At 36.1% G+C, this 15953-nt stretch overlaps 1 protein-coding gene across 5 annotated transcripts in view; it reads right to left on the reverse strand.

Moving 5' to 3' along the window:
* The window catches only part of CACNA1D (calcium voltage-gated channel subunit alpha1 D), a 212219-nt gene that overhangs the window by 128313 nt on the left and 67953 nt on the right, over window positions 1-15953 (reverse strand). For all 5 annotated transcript variants that reach the window (XM_087743000.1, XM_087742999.1, XM_087742997.1 and 2 more), the window contains exons 4-7: window positions 7697-7836; window positions 3661-3803; window positions 2078-2230; window positions 918-1114 (exon numbers count right to left, since the gene is read on the reverse strand). In XM_087743000.1, coding sequence (XP_087599126.1) covers window positions 918-1114; window positions 2078-2230; window positions 3661-3803; window positions 7697-7836 — 633 coding nt within the window. The remainder of the gene's footprint in view (window positions 1-917; window positions 1115-2077; window positions 2231-3660; window positions 3804-7696; window positions 7837-15953) is intronic.

Below are 15953 nucleotides of genomic sequence, written 5' to 3' on the forward strand. Positions count from 1 at the left end.
TACAAGGCCCTAATAGCTGCAAAGACTTACTGCCGAGTACCAAGTAGTACAGAATATTCTCGTTGATTTAGGTTCTGTCACAGACTTCTTGAATGACTTTGGACAAGTCACTCACATCAGATATTTAGGTGCTTAAAGACTCTCAAAAGAACATAATGTCCTTAGATTGGAATGGGGTTAGGCAGAGAACTGCCTACCTGTATATTTAGGTGATCCTAAATAGTCCTTTAAAAATCTCTGTGTTCTTTTTCCTCCGTTCTCATTTGTAAAATCAGGACTAAATATATCTTCAGTTTCCCAGTCTGTGTCCAGCTGTCTGTTTATGTTGTAACACTGTGGTGCTTCCATACCTGACGTGAGAGTAGCATTTAACGGTGGGGACTTACACAGTTAGGGTTTTGAATACCTTTTGCTGCTTCTACAGAGACAACGTCAGGCCCACAGCTCTTATGATCTGTTGTTTCTGAATGGTTAACAAATGATTTGCAGTCCCCATGGCAAGCAATGACAGTTGAGAGATTGCTTTGTTCTAATTTATGTTAATATTGTGAAATATTTTGCAGAAATACGGCAAAAAGAGAGCTCTTAAGCTTAATCAGAAAAGACATACTTAAAAACTGTACTTGCATGAAAAACTGCTAGTCCAAAGGACATAAATGTAATATTACATTTATCCAAATGGAATAGGCAAAAAAAAACTCAAATAAGCAATGAATAGATTTGTTTCTAAAATGTCTTTTTAGCCTGAGGAGTCCAGTCTTACGATGCTGTGACTGGAAAAAGTATGCAGCTGAGCTCATCTCCTGAAAAACTCACCAAGATTTCCTGCTGATGGTATTGTAAAACACAGCTTATTTCTCACTTGAACATTGAAGCTTGTTTAAAAGTAAACAAAGCTCAGTGATTTATGAACTTACCCAGTACAACACATCAGTCCACCCTTCCATGGTTATACACTGGAACACAGTCAACATTGCAAATGCAAAATTATCGAAGTTGGTTATGCCTCCATTTGGTCCAACCCATCCACCCTTACATTCAGTGCCATTCATGACACACTGACGTCCATTCCCTGAGAACGCACAAGGTGCTGGATCTTCTTCAACTAGTATATCTGAAAATTGCACAGAAAAATCAGAACTTTCAGTTCTTGAATTTTTGTGAGTTAACTCTTTGTATGAAGAAACATCAACCCTGTTGGAAGGTAAATCCAGATATCAACCTGAGAAATGCTGAGAAAGGCAACCTGTGGGAGCTTCAGAGCTTTTAGTGTCTCTCATATCTGGGCTTTACAGCCTTAAAATAGGCTAATCAAAACTGACTGTATAAAAGAGATCGAGTAATTAAGCAGTGGAAAGAAGCATGTAATAATACAACATATCTTTTTAGAATGATCCTGTGCTATTTTTTTTTCTCTTCATTGCTGTTTCTTCACTTCATGCCACTTCATATTAACGTATGGACCACCAAGGAAACAGGTCTGGACTAATTCCTACATAGAGTTTACTTCATTACTTAGCTGATAAAAATGTACCCATAGCCATCAGACACTCTCCCTCATGATGTTTCACTCCTTTGAAATTCTCCCATTACAAACACTTTCATTTCACCATTTCACCTGGATGGAGGAACACTGTTTTCTTTCATTATTCATTTTAGAAATGCACTTCTTACCACACTGCCAAAATCTTGAAGGAGAGACACTGCCAGATTGTGAACTCAGGAAAGTATATCCTCCCTGGAATAGGACTAGCTAGCTCTTCAGTGATCAGAGATTAGAAAAAACTATTGAGTTGTCCCTTGCAGAGAGTCACCCTTACTATTTTCACTACTGACATTTCAGTTACACATTTCAGAAATGAAAGCCTATTCAGAGCATGTTCTAGTCTCTAACTAGTTTGCATTGTTGTTGTTGTTTTTTAAATTTAATGCACTCTTTCTAAAATTATGAACCACAGTGAAAACTGGGGTTGCAACACTTTTAGTGCTTTGGCCTCTGTTCTATTCCAAACTGAAATCGCCCAGACTTGAAAGAAAACAGAACGAATGCCTTATTTTAGTCAAATTCATGACTTACCTGAATCAATAAGAAAACAAGATTTGTGCATTTTTCCAATAAAAAGTTCCAATCCTATAATAGCATAGATTATGATTACAAATAATACCAAAAGGGCAATATGGAGGAGGGGGACCATGGCTTTTATAATGGAGTTCAGGACAACTTGTAAACCTAAAAGAAAAAAAGAGGATACAAGATATGAACCAGACTTCTACGTCTTGCCTTACCAAATTTTCTATAATTAAACATTATTAGAAATTAATGATACAAGCATGCAGAATGAATCAGTTTAAAAAAAAAATTTCTACTGCCCAGAGCCACAAAATGTTCCTGTAATATAAAATACTTCATAAGAATCTAAAACTTCATGTCAAAGTCTAATTACTTCCTCTGTTAATAAAGGTTATGCCATAGAAGTCAATGCTTGAAATGTGTCATAAGAATTTATGTTTTTTTAGAAAGAAAGGGCATGTAGTCAGTATGTGGCTGTAGGTCATTTTATATGACCTTTAGAAAGTTCTGTGCTACAACCACAACTTTCTGGCAAGTCCTGAGAAAAATGTACACTCGGTCAATTGTAGAATTGTATTTTTGGTCTGGAGAGATAGATAAGAGTATAGTTACCTGGGAAAATGCATTTTTACTCTGAACAAACTTACTTTTTCATCATTTATCCCTCACATCACTTTCAAAACTACTTCATTTTTCTTTTCTTTTCTCCTTAATTAAATATTTAGCCAAATTTTGGTCTTACCAAAAGAAGTAAATCCCAGACTAATGAAGCTGCCACAGTACCAATGAGAACAAAATATGGCTCATTTTTATTTTAATACACTTCCTTTCTGACATTTCGTAAGACTGCTTTTTTCTTCACTGAAGTTCTTTTGCTAAATACGTACCACCACGATCATTTCCATGTAACAGACTATGATATAATAAATACAGCATTAGGATTCTTCTTTCAAATGTCTTGGAAAGAGCTGAATTGTAAGCCGTGAACCTCTTATTCAGCCCAAATAGCTTTAGTAATTAATAACGTATTAAAAGAAAACAGGAAAGATTATCAGAAAATTCAATTGCTTTCTTTAAATAATATTGTTCTACTTTTTAAGTTTCCTAATTTATCTGTTAGCTCTACTGAGATAAACAGAAGGAATTCATGTGCATTGGAGGGGGCAGGAAATATGAAATGTGTAATGTGCTTTGGCATACACTCACCAACATATAAACTGTTTTAGGACCACCTACACTTTCAGATCTGCAGGGTTCTGGAACAAAAAAATCTGATTTTTTTTTTTTTCCTGGTGTATTTGCATTTTAACATCTAATTTACTTTTACATAAAGCTTCTAAAAAGGAAGTGTATTCCCCTGTCTGCTTATTGAGCTGTGTAAGAAGATCATACACTGAATAAATTCGCAATCCTTTGTTCAACTTGAAATAGGGTATCACTCATCTCCAAACTCACTTTATATATATAACCAGATAACAAAAAATCAACTTTATATTATCTCATTTCTGTTAGTGTCTGGAACAAGAAAGTTAAATAATCAGGTCAGTTACAGTATTCATTCTGATGGAATTAAATAGAAAAGAGCTTACTGGGCACTCCTGATACAAGTCGGAGAGGTCGCAATACACGAAAGGCTCTTAGGGCTTTGACATCAAAGCCACCAGGTTTGCCACCTGAGTGGCCGCCACCTTCTGTTTCTTTGGTTAATTGTTCCAATATTACACTAAATAATCTAGAAAATGAGATGAAGGGTAAGGTCATCACCATCCATTTACCATGCAATCAAAGGTATTAGGAAATTACTTGAACTGCAGATAATTCTGAAAAGCTGTTCAGCTGTCAAAATGAGTGGTATATTTACACATTAAATCATGACAGGAAGAGTTATGAAGTGGAAGAGTTTCTGATCCCTCCAGAGAGATGATCACACAGTGTCCAATAAATTAGCATTCTGCTTGTATACACAATCTACTATTTTTAAATAAATGAAGCTACTTTGCCACTTCTTTGTTCACATGTTTTAGCTGTAAGGTTTGAAGCATTAGTCTTCTCTTTAGAACACGAAATAGATAATCACAAGAAACCACCTGTTTTAATTTTGGTGGAATATATGAACTTCAAGTGACACCGCAGTTCAATATTCTAAATACAGTCAGCAAAAATTGAATATGTGAAAATTAATTAGAGTCCAACATTTAATAACACCAAAAAGATTTGTCTCTTACACATAATATCTTCGAGGATAAAAATATTCCCAGATGACTCATTTATTATATTCTATTTCTTCAGTGCAGAAATGAGCTAGTCATTCATTAGAACAGTTTGGAAGACAAGAGTTTTATTTTTTTTTCCCACTTCCATCAGCAATTCAAAGTGATGCAAGTGCTTGAAGTGCGAAGTAATCTTAGGTTTATTTTAGTTTGGACCTGCAGTTCAGATGCATGGTTTTCTAAACTGTGGCTAGACCATGCAAACCATATTATTCTTTGCACAGAGTCTGTAGTTCAGTAGTTGCAAAACTGAACTTCTCCTGAAAGGATTATCAAGTCAATAGAGTTTTGCAATACTGAAAAATGTTTCACGCTTGTAAAGGACTCCTAAAATGTGCAGATTTTTGGTTTTGTCAAGAAAAGTTTTCACAACTCTGTCATGCTGGATAGTTGCTAGAAACCAGGTAATATTTAATAGGTTGCCCAAACTAGAATATTGAAGACTTTCTTCTCTTCCCCCCGTAAGAAACTGATCTGTATCAGTCAATACCCATCCCTATTCTGCTTCATTCTCCTCCAGAGTGAAACCCAGCCACGAAGACTACAGATCTTAGACTGAACACCAGCAACCTACATACTGCTATAACCATAGATACCCAGACGTTTAATATTTCAGGTCCTGATTCAGCCCTATAATTTAATAGAAGCATAATTCTAAGAAAATGAGCCATCTCAATGATTTCAGAGTGACTACTCATGCTCTAAAGGCAGACATGATTAAACAGACTTCTGAATCAAGTCATGAATTAAGAGAAGCTGTTTTCACCTGTCAGTCCATACATCATTCAGAAAATTAAAAGGCTACAGGCTTAGGAAGGTGCTATGAAAGCTTTCTCTACCAGGACCTTATTCTTTCACAGAAATCAATGGAAATTATGTGGCATAGCATGCAGGCAAGTAGTAGACTGCTCTGAAAGCAATTCATACTCTCACTGGTTTCAGAGAGAAGTGAGAAAGACCGGAGAAAACATTACATTCACAGCTATGTCTACAGCTCTGTCATTTTGTCTATCCTATAAAGCCATTTAGGTATAAAACCATTGATCTCCTTTATTATTTTTAAAATTGACATTTATTTTCCTGTACAGTTTACCAAGGTTTAAATGTCAAATTTGATGTTGTGGAAAAAAGTCTCTATACTTGCTCCCCTTTTACTAGTAGAGATTTCTTTTGGTATAATTAAGATTTATGCATTTGGACTGCTACAGTTTCTGCTGAGAAAGCACATGAAGCAAATTTCATCTAATACATCCAATATAGGACACCATGGCAGCTCTTTCAAAGCTATTAAAATACCTAATGAAACTTCACAATGAATTTAGTCAAATAAAATCAGGTCCAGAAGTGATTCCATATCCACCTTGGCTTATATGTGAAAATCAATTTTTCACTGGGCTTTTAAGCAGTAATTAAGTAAATGGACTCATGCTTGTTTACTTGCTAATGTGGATTGTATTCTTCTTAAAAGAAGAAACAAAAATATTGCTCGCAGAGTGCAAGAATAAAAATATTGCTTACAGTTTTGTCAGTGCCTGACATGTTACGAAGGGTCCACCTTGTCTTCCTGGTAGACTGATGACAACCTACACATGCCATGGTTCATATTCTAATTCATGGTTCATATTCCAAAACTTTTGGTTTTGAGCTAGCATTTAAATATTACTGTGGTATTTTACATATTTGATAAGATGTAGTCCTTTTTTCTTCATATTTTCCTTGCATTCAGTGTGAGCATTTGACCTAACTAGATTTAGTCTCCAATAATGAGCATTTTATGAGTTAATGGAAAATTTTTTAGTTATCATGTATTTAGGACACAGCCAAAGATAGAGGTCATGTTAATTAGACTGCTCCAGGGTTACTGTAACTCCATGGTCACTTGACAAGAGGGAAAAGGTCTATTCAAGTGACTGCCTGGCAAGAGAACAGAGCTCTTATGTGTGATAGTCTCCACACCTGCCCACCAAGCTTCCCCTTCAGGCACAGAGGCCAATCTGTCGAGAATGACCTGACCTGATGAAGGTTCTATTTATACACAAATTTTAGTCCTGAACCAAAACAGCCTCAATGCCAAGCAACTGGCCCAAATACAATCTTCTCAGTAACATTCACTATCTCAGAATTAAATAGTTATAAATTGGGTATTCATACATTCATAATACTTGCCCAAATTTAATAATGCTTTACCACAAATTCCTTTACTTTATGTCTTTTTCTTTTCCCTTTATGTAATGACGTAAGTTAAGAGCAGCACACACTCTAATTTCTGGGCCTTTTCAATTACAGGCAACCTTGATATAGTTTGAACTTAAAAATGAAATTAGAATTGCACACTGCATGCTAAGGTCTTCTTTGTAAGCCAGCCACAACATACAAAGTTATATGTGGGTAATGTTCTCCATGTGCTATATCAATAAATGTTTTCAATAAACAAAATTTAGAGTACAGGAAATTCCTTTTTTTTAATACAATCTCCTCCATGTTTAGAGAATTGAGGAATATATGCCTCAAGATCAATTCCCTAGATAGCTGAAGGTAGGATCTTCTAATGAACTAGCACAACCATTGACACAAAGTTGCTGACAAAAAAGCCAGATGCATTATTTATCATAAGCAGGTGTACAATGTACATGTGGGATGTTCCACTCTCCACTCTTCTGTAACCTGCATAAGGCCCAAGCAGTCCCTCCTCTGAGGAGCAGAGCAAACCAGCAAGGCACACAGGGTAAAAAAAAAAGGCATTTTTAGCATACATTCTCCCTCACGCAAGCCAAAATCATATATATCTGGGGCCTGATGTGCAGGACCTCAAAGGAAAGCACTTAAGTGTTCAATTTTCCTCTGATTTTGGGAAGGTCAAGGAATCACTTGGTAAACTCTGTCTCCCCTGACCACTCTCCTCCACTTTGAAACACGTGGGTTCTCCCAGAGGTCTTTGTAGAATAGATGAACCCCACACAACCGCAGTATAAGGATAAATGAATAAATGACACAACAATTTATGGACCTAAGTACATCAACCTTTATCACATGGAAGGACATCCAGAGTTCACCTTGGAAAAAATCAGATGGAAAAGATTCTGCAAGACAACAACCACAGAAAATTTTTGGCAGAACTCAGAATTCCCTGGGAACTTTTACTATAAACTTGATTGTGCAACACAGCCTGCAGCCACAGATAGCGTTGAAAACTTTCAGGACTTTGTTTTGAATTTTTCACTTATATCAGTTCATTCTTTTACTCCAAAGGAATAGAAATGAAGCATAGGCTGTTACTCACAGCCAAACAGACCTATATCTACCTCATTGTAAAGAAGATTTTAAATCTTTGTATAATGAAGGATAAGTTACTTACCCTACTACTACTATTACAAAATCCAATAAATTCCATCCATTTCTAACATACGCATTGGGGTGTAATAATAATCCATATGCTATAATCTTCAAAAATGTTTCAACTGTAAAAATTATCAGGAAGGCATATTCTACTTTTTCCTGTAAAAGACAAAAAAGTACAATGAAAGACAATGTAATTTAACAGCTTTTACTAGTCAGAATTTGCAGTAAGTGGATAAGTTGTATTGATCAGGACTAGGGAGATACAATACTTCATGGCAGTTTACTTTACAGGTTTTAATTGCATAGCACTTAATGATAGCTCTACTGACAAGGTTATAATTACATAATTGCATGAAATTTTCCTGTTTTCATATTCTGTGAGAGAAAAAGGCTCTATTTCTGCAAACATGGAAGTATACTGTACCTTTGCTTAAGCAAATGGTCCCATCCAGGTCAACAGGATTCTTTGCATTCATTAAAACCAGAAAATGTCGTAGAACGGGGCCCTGGAAATATTCTTAAAAGGTATGCAGTGGTATACTTGCTTTCACTATTCATTACGTCAGTCTTTATTTAATTAGGACACACAGAGTTCTACCTAATAAGGGAGTTTGAGAAAGTTATCCCATACTAAGGAGATTCAAAACATTATAAGCTATTAAAGAGGGTCTTCATTTAATTTCACACTGTCTTGTATCTTTTTCATCTTGATGTGGAAGTTTACATTGACTTATTCTTCCTTTCACATCACCAGAATTTATTTAAATCAACCTAATATGCCTGAAGAAATTCTAAGTTAATATATCACCACCTTGTATCATTGAAGCTCCAACTTCAGTTTGTTTCAATGCTTTTTTGAACATTATTAGTTTCTTCTTTTTACCAAAATTCTTACTTTAAACAGAGTTATACACTGAATCTCTTTTCCTAGCTAATTGCATATTTTTTGTGGCTTCTTCTTTCTATAGTAATAGCATATTTGATTTGGATAAATTGTAGAAGTCACTGCTATCAAAACAGATCAGTTAACACATTTGTTCTTTTTACCCCAGAAATCATCATTTCATCACTTTGTATAATACTTTCTTTAGTTATCTGTTGCTATGCAAATATTAGAGCCAAGAATAAAAGACACAAAGAGAATGTTTCATTTTTTTAAACTTGTTCAAGAACACATGATGTTGCTCACTTATCACACACAGCATTAATTATATGGACTATAACTGCTCAGTAAGGACTACAATCTTCTACTATCATATACTCAAATATAGCAGAGACATTACACACAAAACTATGTATTTGCTATTTCTTACACAGCTTGGCACTTTCACATACAACCAAATAAAAAACAAGCCGTCACCGTTTGCAATTTAAACAAAGATCTTCATATTCTCATGTGCAAAGTCTTTAATTTGTGAGGCTAGATTTCTTTTCCCCGTGAAAAGGCCATTTAGGGTTGGTTATGTATATGTTGGTTATGTATATTACGTGATATATCCATGTATAAAATCTGGCACTGGTGACTTAATAAACGTAGAGGCTTATCAATAAACTACCTACTCCTCTCCAGGTCTTCATCTCCAACAAGCAGCACCCTGGGATCACTATGAGAGGTAAGACTTTCTCCTAGTGCAAAGCAAGGATTCCTGGATCTCATTCTCTGCTCAGCTCAGTCCCACACTCCTGCCTTTTTCCTCTGCTTTGAGTACAGTTCATAAACACTGTAGAGCTTCACCCAAGGCAGCTTCTCCTCAGCTGCGTTATATTTTGCATGAGATCTCCTGGCACAGTGAAACTGATGGACATCCTCCTTCTCCTCATTCCTCCAGATTTCTTTCCTAATAGTCATTTCCAAATTGTCCACTTAATTTATCACCAGTAAACTGGAACAATTACTGGATAACAAGAGTGAAGTGGCCTCACAGAAGAAATGTGAATGGTTTGTGCACCAAAAGCCATCAGATTTCTTTGGCTAGAGAGCACCATAGAGGTTACAATAACATGAATTATCAGCATTCCTGAGAAACATACTGCAAAAACGCTTACATTCAAGCAAATCCCACCCTGTACACATTTCGCAATAACAGCTATTTCTGTCTCTCTACATATAACTAAGTCTGCAGCTTGGATATAGAAAAATAAATAATGTAAGACAACATAAGGAAGAAAAAAATATTACGGTTGGCATTTGCTATGGGCAAAATATATATCAAAATCATAGTAGTAAAAGAAAAGGTGAGACAAAAGAGACAGAAAGTTTCATATATGCAAAATTTCAACAGCTTCTTTACATAAAGGGAACATAGGACACAGGACTGGATGGGACCTTCTGGGCCAAGGTGAGCTCTTGCATCATCATGTCCAGTGTCCTGTTATTACAGCAAACATTTAATTTCATTCCACCCATCAACCTACCAGATTCCACCCTAAAAAGCACCTCTGCCCTTCACTGTTCCCCTTCAAAGAATGTTGTAATGCTCTTCTGCTATTTGGGTTAGGCACCCGTCCTAGCCCCAGTATAACTTGCTTAATGGTCACATACTCTTGCAGTTCATTTTAATGTGACAGTTCAAATCTAACAACTACCCTATCACTTAGTATCCATCTTTCAAAATAATATTGGTCTTGTTCCTGTTTATTTTATTTCCCTTTTACAGAAGCAGGACCATTTCTTATTTCCTAAACAGTATTGCAAACATTCTATTCAAACAATATGGGATGGAAGACAAGCTCATTTTTAAAACCCAATGGTGGGCTTAAGGTCAGTGTGTGTCACTTAGCAGATGGACCGTAAGAAACCTTGACAGCTAGACCAACAGAAGCCACATGAACCTCAGCAAGGAAAAATGTACATTTCTGCACCTCAGGTTAAATAATCCCACATCAACATGGGCTGAGAAAGGACCTGAAAGTCACGGTGGGCACCAAGTTAAATATGTGCTCACTGTAGATCAGATAAATTCCATATTGGGCTGTATTAGGAACAGCATGGTGAGCAGATAGAGGGAAATTATTATCCATCTCTATTCAGTGCTGTGAGGCTGCAACACTACTACAGTTTCGGGTCTCTTAGTTCAAAAAGAGTGTTGAGAAAGTGCAGACTCCAGCGAAGGAAAGATCTCCTCTCCATCAAAGAGGAGGCTAAGTGAACATCTAACAGTAGACTACAACTCTACAACTACTTGAAGGGGGGTTAAAAAGACTATGAAGCCAAATGCTAAGTGGCAGCACATGGTAAAATAAGCGGAAACAGCCACAAGCTGCAGGTTTGGAGGTTCGCAGGATGTTAAAAAAAACTTCTTTATCAGAAGGGTAGTGCAGAACGGCAACGTGCAGCTTCAAAGCAGGAAGTTTTGAAGATGCAGCAAGGCAAAGATACAGCTGACCTGATCTACTGCTGGTGACAGTCCTGCTAGGAGCAGAAGGACGAGGTAACCTCCAGAGGTCTCTCCCAGTTAACAGTTCTGTAATTTCTATTATTCTGATATGACTGATAATCCTTACATGATCACAGGGAAAAGTACAGATAGATTCAGGGCATGTATAACTACACATTCAACACGTAAAAGCCCCTGCATTCTACTTGATGTTTAATACTGGGAAAGTTTTCCTTCCTCTCTGTGGAAGAATGGAAGTGTTTCCTCCAATCCTTGTTCCCTGTTGTAAAGCATATATATGCCTGGTTCCAGAATTTGCCCCTAGAAATGTATATTCATAATGGATACAAGATAGAATCAGGGATGATGCTATTAACAGAGCCAATGGCACAAGGGAAAGATGTTTTTTAACAACAGCCACTGGGCAATCCAAGAGCCACGACTGCTTGAAAACCTTGAGAAAAGGAACACAGATATTTCTATACATCTACAATCAAAGAGGCCTATAATTTTCCAGGGTTTAATTTTTCTTCCCTTCCTCCTTTCCTTCCTTTCTTTTTCTTTCATGCTCTTGCACACTCACTTATTTTTCTTACATCCCAACTTGTGTCTTCCACAGAGGCCAGATGAATGATTTGGCCGAGTAGTTAACAATATTCAAAGTACAGGCTGTGCTTTCTTTATAGACTGTTCGTTTTTTCTTAATAAGTAGGCAGCCAGTAGATGTTCTAACACCAACTGCAAAGTTAACCTGCTCACCCTCAGGAAGGTACTGGCAGTCCCTTCTCACACTTCCGTAACTTCTTGCCAGTCACTATGGACATCAATTTTTGCTTCTGCAACTGAGATACATCTGTAGGCCATGCATCACCTAGCACGTCCAGAGCTTAAGCAACCATTACTCAAGAGTAAATAACGTTTAATCTATCATATCATTTTCAGTATTACTGAAGAGTTGCAGAGGTAGGGTTGCTATGTAAAAATAAATCTAAAGCAGTAAGAGATCATTTTAAAATACAGAGTGAAGACTGCAGTTCTAACTGTTTAAAGCACACATTTATCTGCTTTCTTTTCTCTATAGTAGAGAAAACTTTCCCTGCACATCTTATTTTGTTCAAATTAGTTGAGATCTATAACTGAATACTTTATTTCATTAAACATGGAAGTAGGAACACTAAGAAATAAGGCAACCAAACAAAAAATAAGGAAATACATAAGACTGAGTGCCTGAAAAACAAAATCTGTATTAAAAGAAACTGAGAAGACAATTTTGGTTCTAAGAAATTGCACAGATTGAATTAGAATTTGTACATAATTTCTAATATCTATTACTGCATTTAGTTCTATATTGCATCACAAAAGTAGCAGAGAAAAAAACCTGACAGTTGTAAATCTAAAGAAGGTATGAAGCACAAAAGTATGTCTGTGTTACTAAGGATCTAATTCTATGGCTGTATACATCCATAGTAGTTTGTTCACTGATTTGATACCATGCAGAGCTAGGTCATCTCTCTTTACAGGGGGCTGATTCCTGCAAGGCTGTCTAACACTTCTGTTAATGTTGCTCAAAATCTTCAAGTGCCAGCAGTCCTTTTCTGAACATATGATGAAACAACAGGACTGATAAGATACATTGCCCTTCTGATAGAGACCAATGTGCTCCACTTTGATATTGATCATGGAGTACAAAAAAAAGGCTACCCTTATTCACTGAGTTTCAGTGAAGCCATTAGAACTTCATTTTCTCAGCAAAAAAATGCATTTGCTTTCTTAAGTAAATCAGCTTAGCAGAAACCCTGTTGCTCAGGAAGAATTTTTTTTTTTCCCACCCTAGCCAGATGGTGCACATTAGTCATCATTTATTATCTTCATATTTTCAAAATCTCTGAAAGAAATATGCAAAGCTACTGTTACATGTTGTAATGTGATGTACCAAAACTCTGCATTTAACTTAAAATGTCTCACAAGATAATTGTTTCAAAATAAAAAGTCATTAATTTGCAAAACCTTAATCTATTATGCTATGTAATTAAGTCTTCTCATACTAATTTCTGCTCGCTGGGCATTAGAGATTGGAATTATTTCTTAACTGGGAAAATACATGTAATAACAGAGTAACAACATGCATCAGATAAAGTGACACACATGCTTGGCAGATGAAGTGACTCAATTTAAGTGAAGTAACCAAACTGATCAACTTTCTGCAGTTTAGACATACACAAAACCAGATACTTTTTCATTCTGTATTTGTGGACTAATAATCAATCACGTGCTATTAAATAAGATGTGTGACTGATGCCTTGACAACATACAAAGACATTTATCTTTTTGACAAACAGCCATTCTTTCAAATTCTGCCACTGGGAAAACACAGCATTTGTAAGACAGAAAAGTAACTGAGTAATTTAAGTTTTCACTTCATATACCTGTATTCCCCTGAAAATCATTTGTGTGCTGCACCACAGTAATACCAAAAAAAGAAAAGTAAACTTATTTATTGCCACAAGTGGAAAATATTATAGTAGTGTCCCAATACAGAAAATGAAACAAACATGAAATCCATATACCTGGCAAAAAGAAAACAGCACTAAAGCTTTACTTTGTTTCTGCTTTTAAAGTTGATTAAATACTTCCTAGATTAGACACAGAAATTACTCTCCCTTTATTAGAGCAACTGGAATTATTTATCACTCAAGAATTCAGTGATAACTACTGGGTTAACTATGTCTTTAGATACATAATAGCAAACAAAGGAGGGAGAGTTTGAAAAACAACGTTTTAAGGATTTGTGTTCTGATCAATCCAATTAAATTACGTTGCATCTTCCTGGTCAGTCTTGATCCACCTGAGGGAACACAACTACTGCTCTCAAGTATGTCAGCTGTCTGCATTAGTGTTCTTGTAAGTGCAGCTTTGCTTTTTGACAGAGGAGCTCTGCAGCAACTTCAGAAAATATAACTACATACCCATAATCATACTTTTATAATACAGACATAAGCCAATAGATGTTGTTTCCATACTTTGAGTGCACCTGATGTTCCACGTACACGAGACCATTTTACGTTTGACAAGCAATGTCCCCTGACCTAAAATTGCTCCCAGGACACCCTCATCCCCAGATCTCAGCACGACGAGTTGGACAGACCTCAGAATTCCTGAGGACTAGGATTCCAGTGTGGAAAAGGAGACAGCTTGTGCAGACATTGTATTTTAAAGAACCATTTAACTAGTCATACGGATTCTACTTTTGGTCACTAAATGATCTCTACATTTCTAGTTGAGTATTAGCATTCCTCCTTAAATGGTAACCGCTGAACAACTCTATCAAAAAGACATCCCATCGAGATACATATGCTAAATAAAAATGTTCTACGAAGGTGTGGACAAATATCTGAGTAGTTCTTTCTGAAATTCAGAAATTCGGAAGGGATTAGTGGAAAAAGTACTGATATGGCTAAGCCACTTTCATATATTAACTTATAATATGTCTTTATGCATTCAGAAGCCTGTTTGAGAAAATTTGAGAATACATTTCCTAACCTTTATGATACTATCCAGCAGTCAGAGTCCAAGTACGTTCTTGAATTTACAAAAGTAACTACTACAAAAAGCGTAAGAAATTTAGCTTTAGTTGTGAAAGTCTGGAATAATAAAACTGAAATTAATACATTGGCTCACATGTAAAATTCAGGGCAACTCTGGGCAGGAATTTGGCATTAGGCCCGGAAATATCTCCAATCTTTATAGGACACCGCAGATCCAGATGCTTTGGCAGTTAGCACTGGTACATCTGATAGCAAGGTTGATACTTAAAAGTCAATACCAAATGCAAACTCCATATTTAGGAGTAGAACTAAGTAGGTGCCACACATCATTAACATTCTTAAACCAGTTTTGTATAAAACTGAAGGGATTTCACATTCCCTTCAATTTCTCATTCCCTCCCAAGCAATAAATCTCACTCACAGAATTTTCACTGTTTCCAAAGAGGACACAAAATCTTTTCATCTCATTCGAACTGTGAATTCACAATCACTTGGTATAGCCCAAATAAAAAACAGTTCCACCCTCTAGATCTCAAGCAGGCATTTATGCTTGCAAGAATGTGCAATAGGGCATCTCAAATACTGAGCAGAACAAATGAACAAAATGGATGTGCAAGCTATATGCTGAAGTGTAATTAAGTGTAACTAAGATTAAGCATAATTAAGTTTCTTAAAGTCCCTTTTTTATCAATGTAGTCTGAAATAGCATTTGAATAACTTACTATTTCAGTGATGTATGTCAACCTTCAAAGAGAGTTTTAGGTAGCAGTAACGCCTATACTTTCATCTGACAGATTCTGGCAGCCAGAGATAATAATAAGCAGATCATGTTTAACACTTTGATTACTTTTTTTTTATTTCCTGTAATCACTTCCTCTAAATGCACTGTAGACCTGCATTTCATCTTTGAGTGTAATTGCTTCTCATACTTTTAATATGATCATTTATTTTCCACTTTACGTTGCAAATAACACTATAACGGAGATACAGTTAAACACCTCAGTTCTGTAAATAAGAATTTGTGCAGACAGGGAAATGTTGCATCCAAATGACAGATTTTCATACTGTTACAGGAAATTGTGTGGATCTGTGCTGGTTTTGTTCATGTAAAAGCTCTATTTAGTACATATGCTAAATACTTATTTTCCATTCATAATATTAGATAGGAAAAATCCAAGTTCTTGGTCCAGTTTTTTCCTTTTCTATATTTAGGTGGAACTCCCTTTGCTGTCTCACAGGTAATACAGAGCTTTGCTGAAAAACAGCTAGGTGGAAACAACAGACATATCCATTCTGCATGTACATTATTAAATACACTATTCCCACTCCCTTACACGCCCTTATAGAGGCA

The sequence above is a fragment of the Nipponia nippon genome, unplaced genomic scaffold, assembly GCF_047370975.1.
Source record: "Nipponia nippon isolate SJK-2023a ecotype South Korea unplaced genomic scaffold, ASM4737097v1 scaffold_9, whole genome shotgun sequence".
Lineage (NCBI taxonomy): Eukaryota > Metazoa > Chordata > Aves > Pelecaniformes > Threskiornithidae > Nipponia > Nipponia nippon.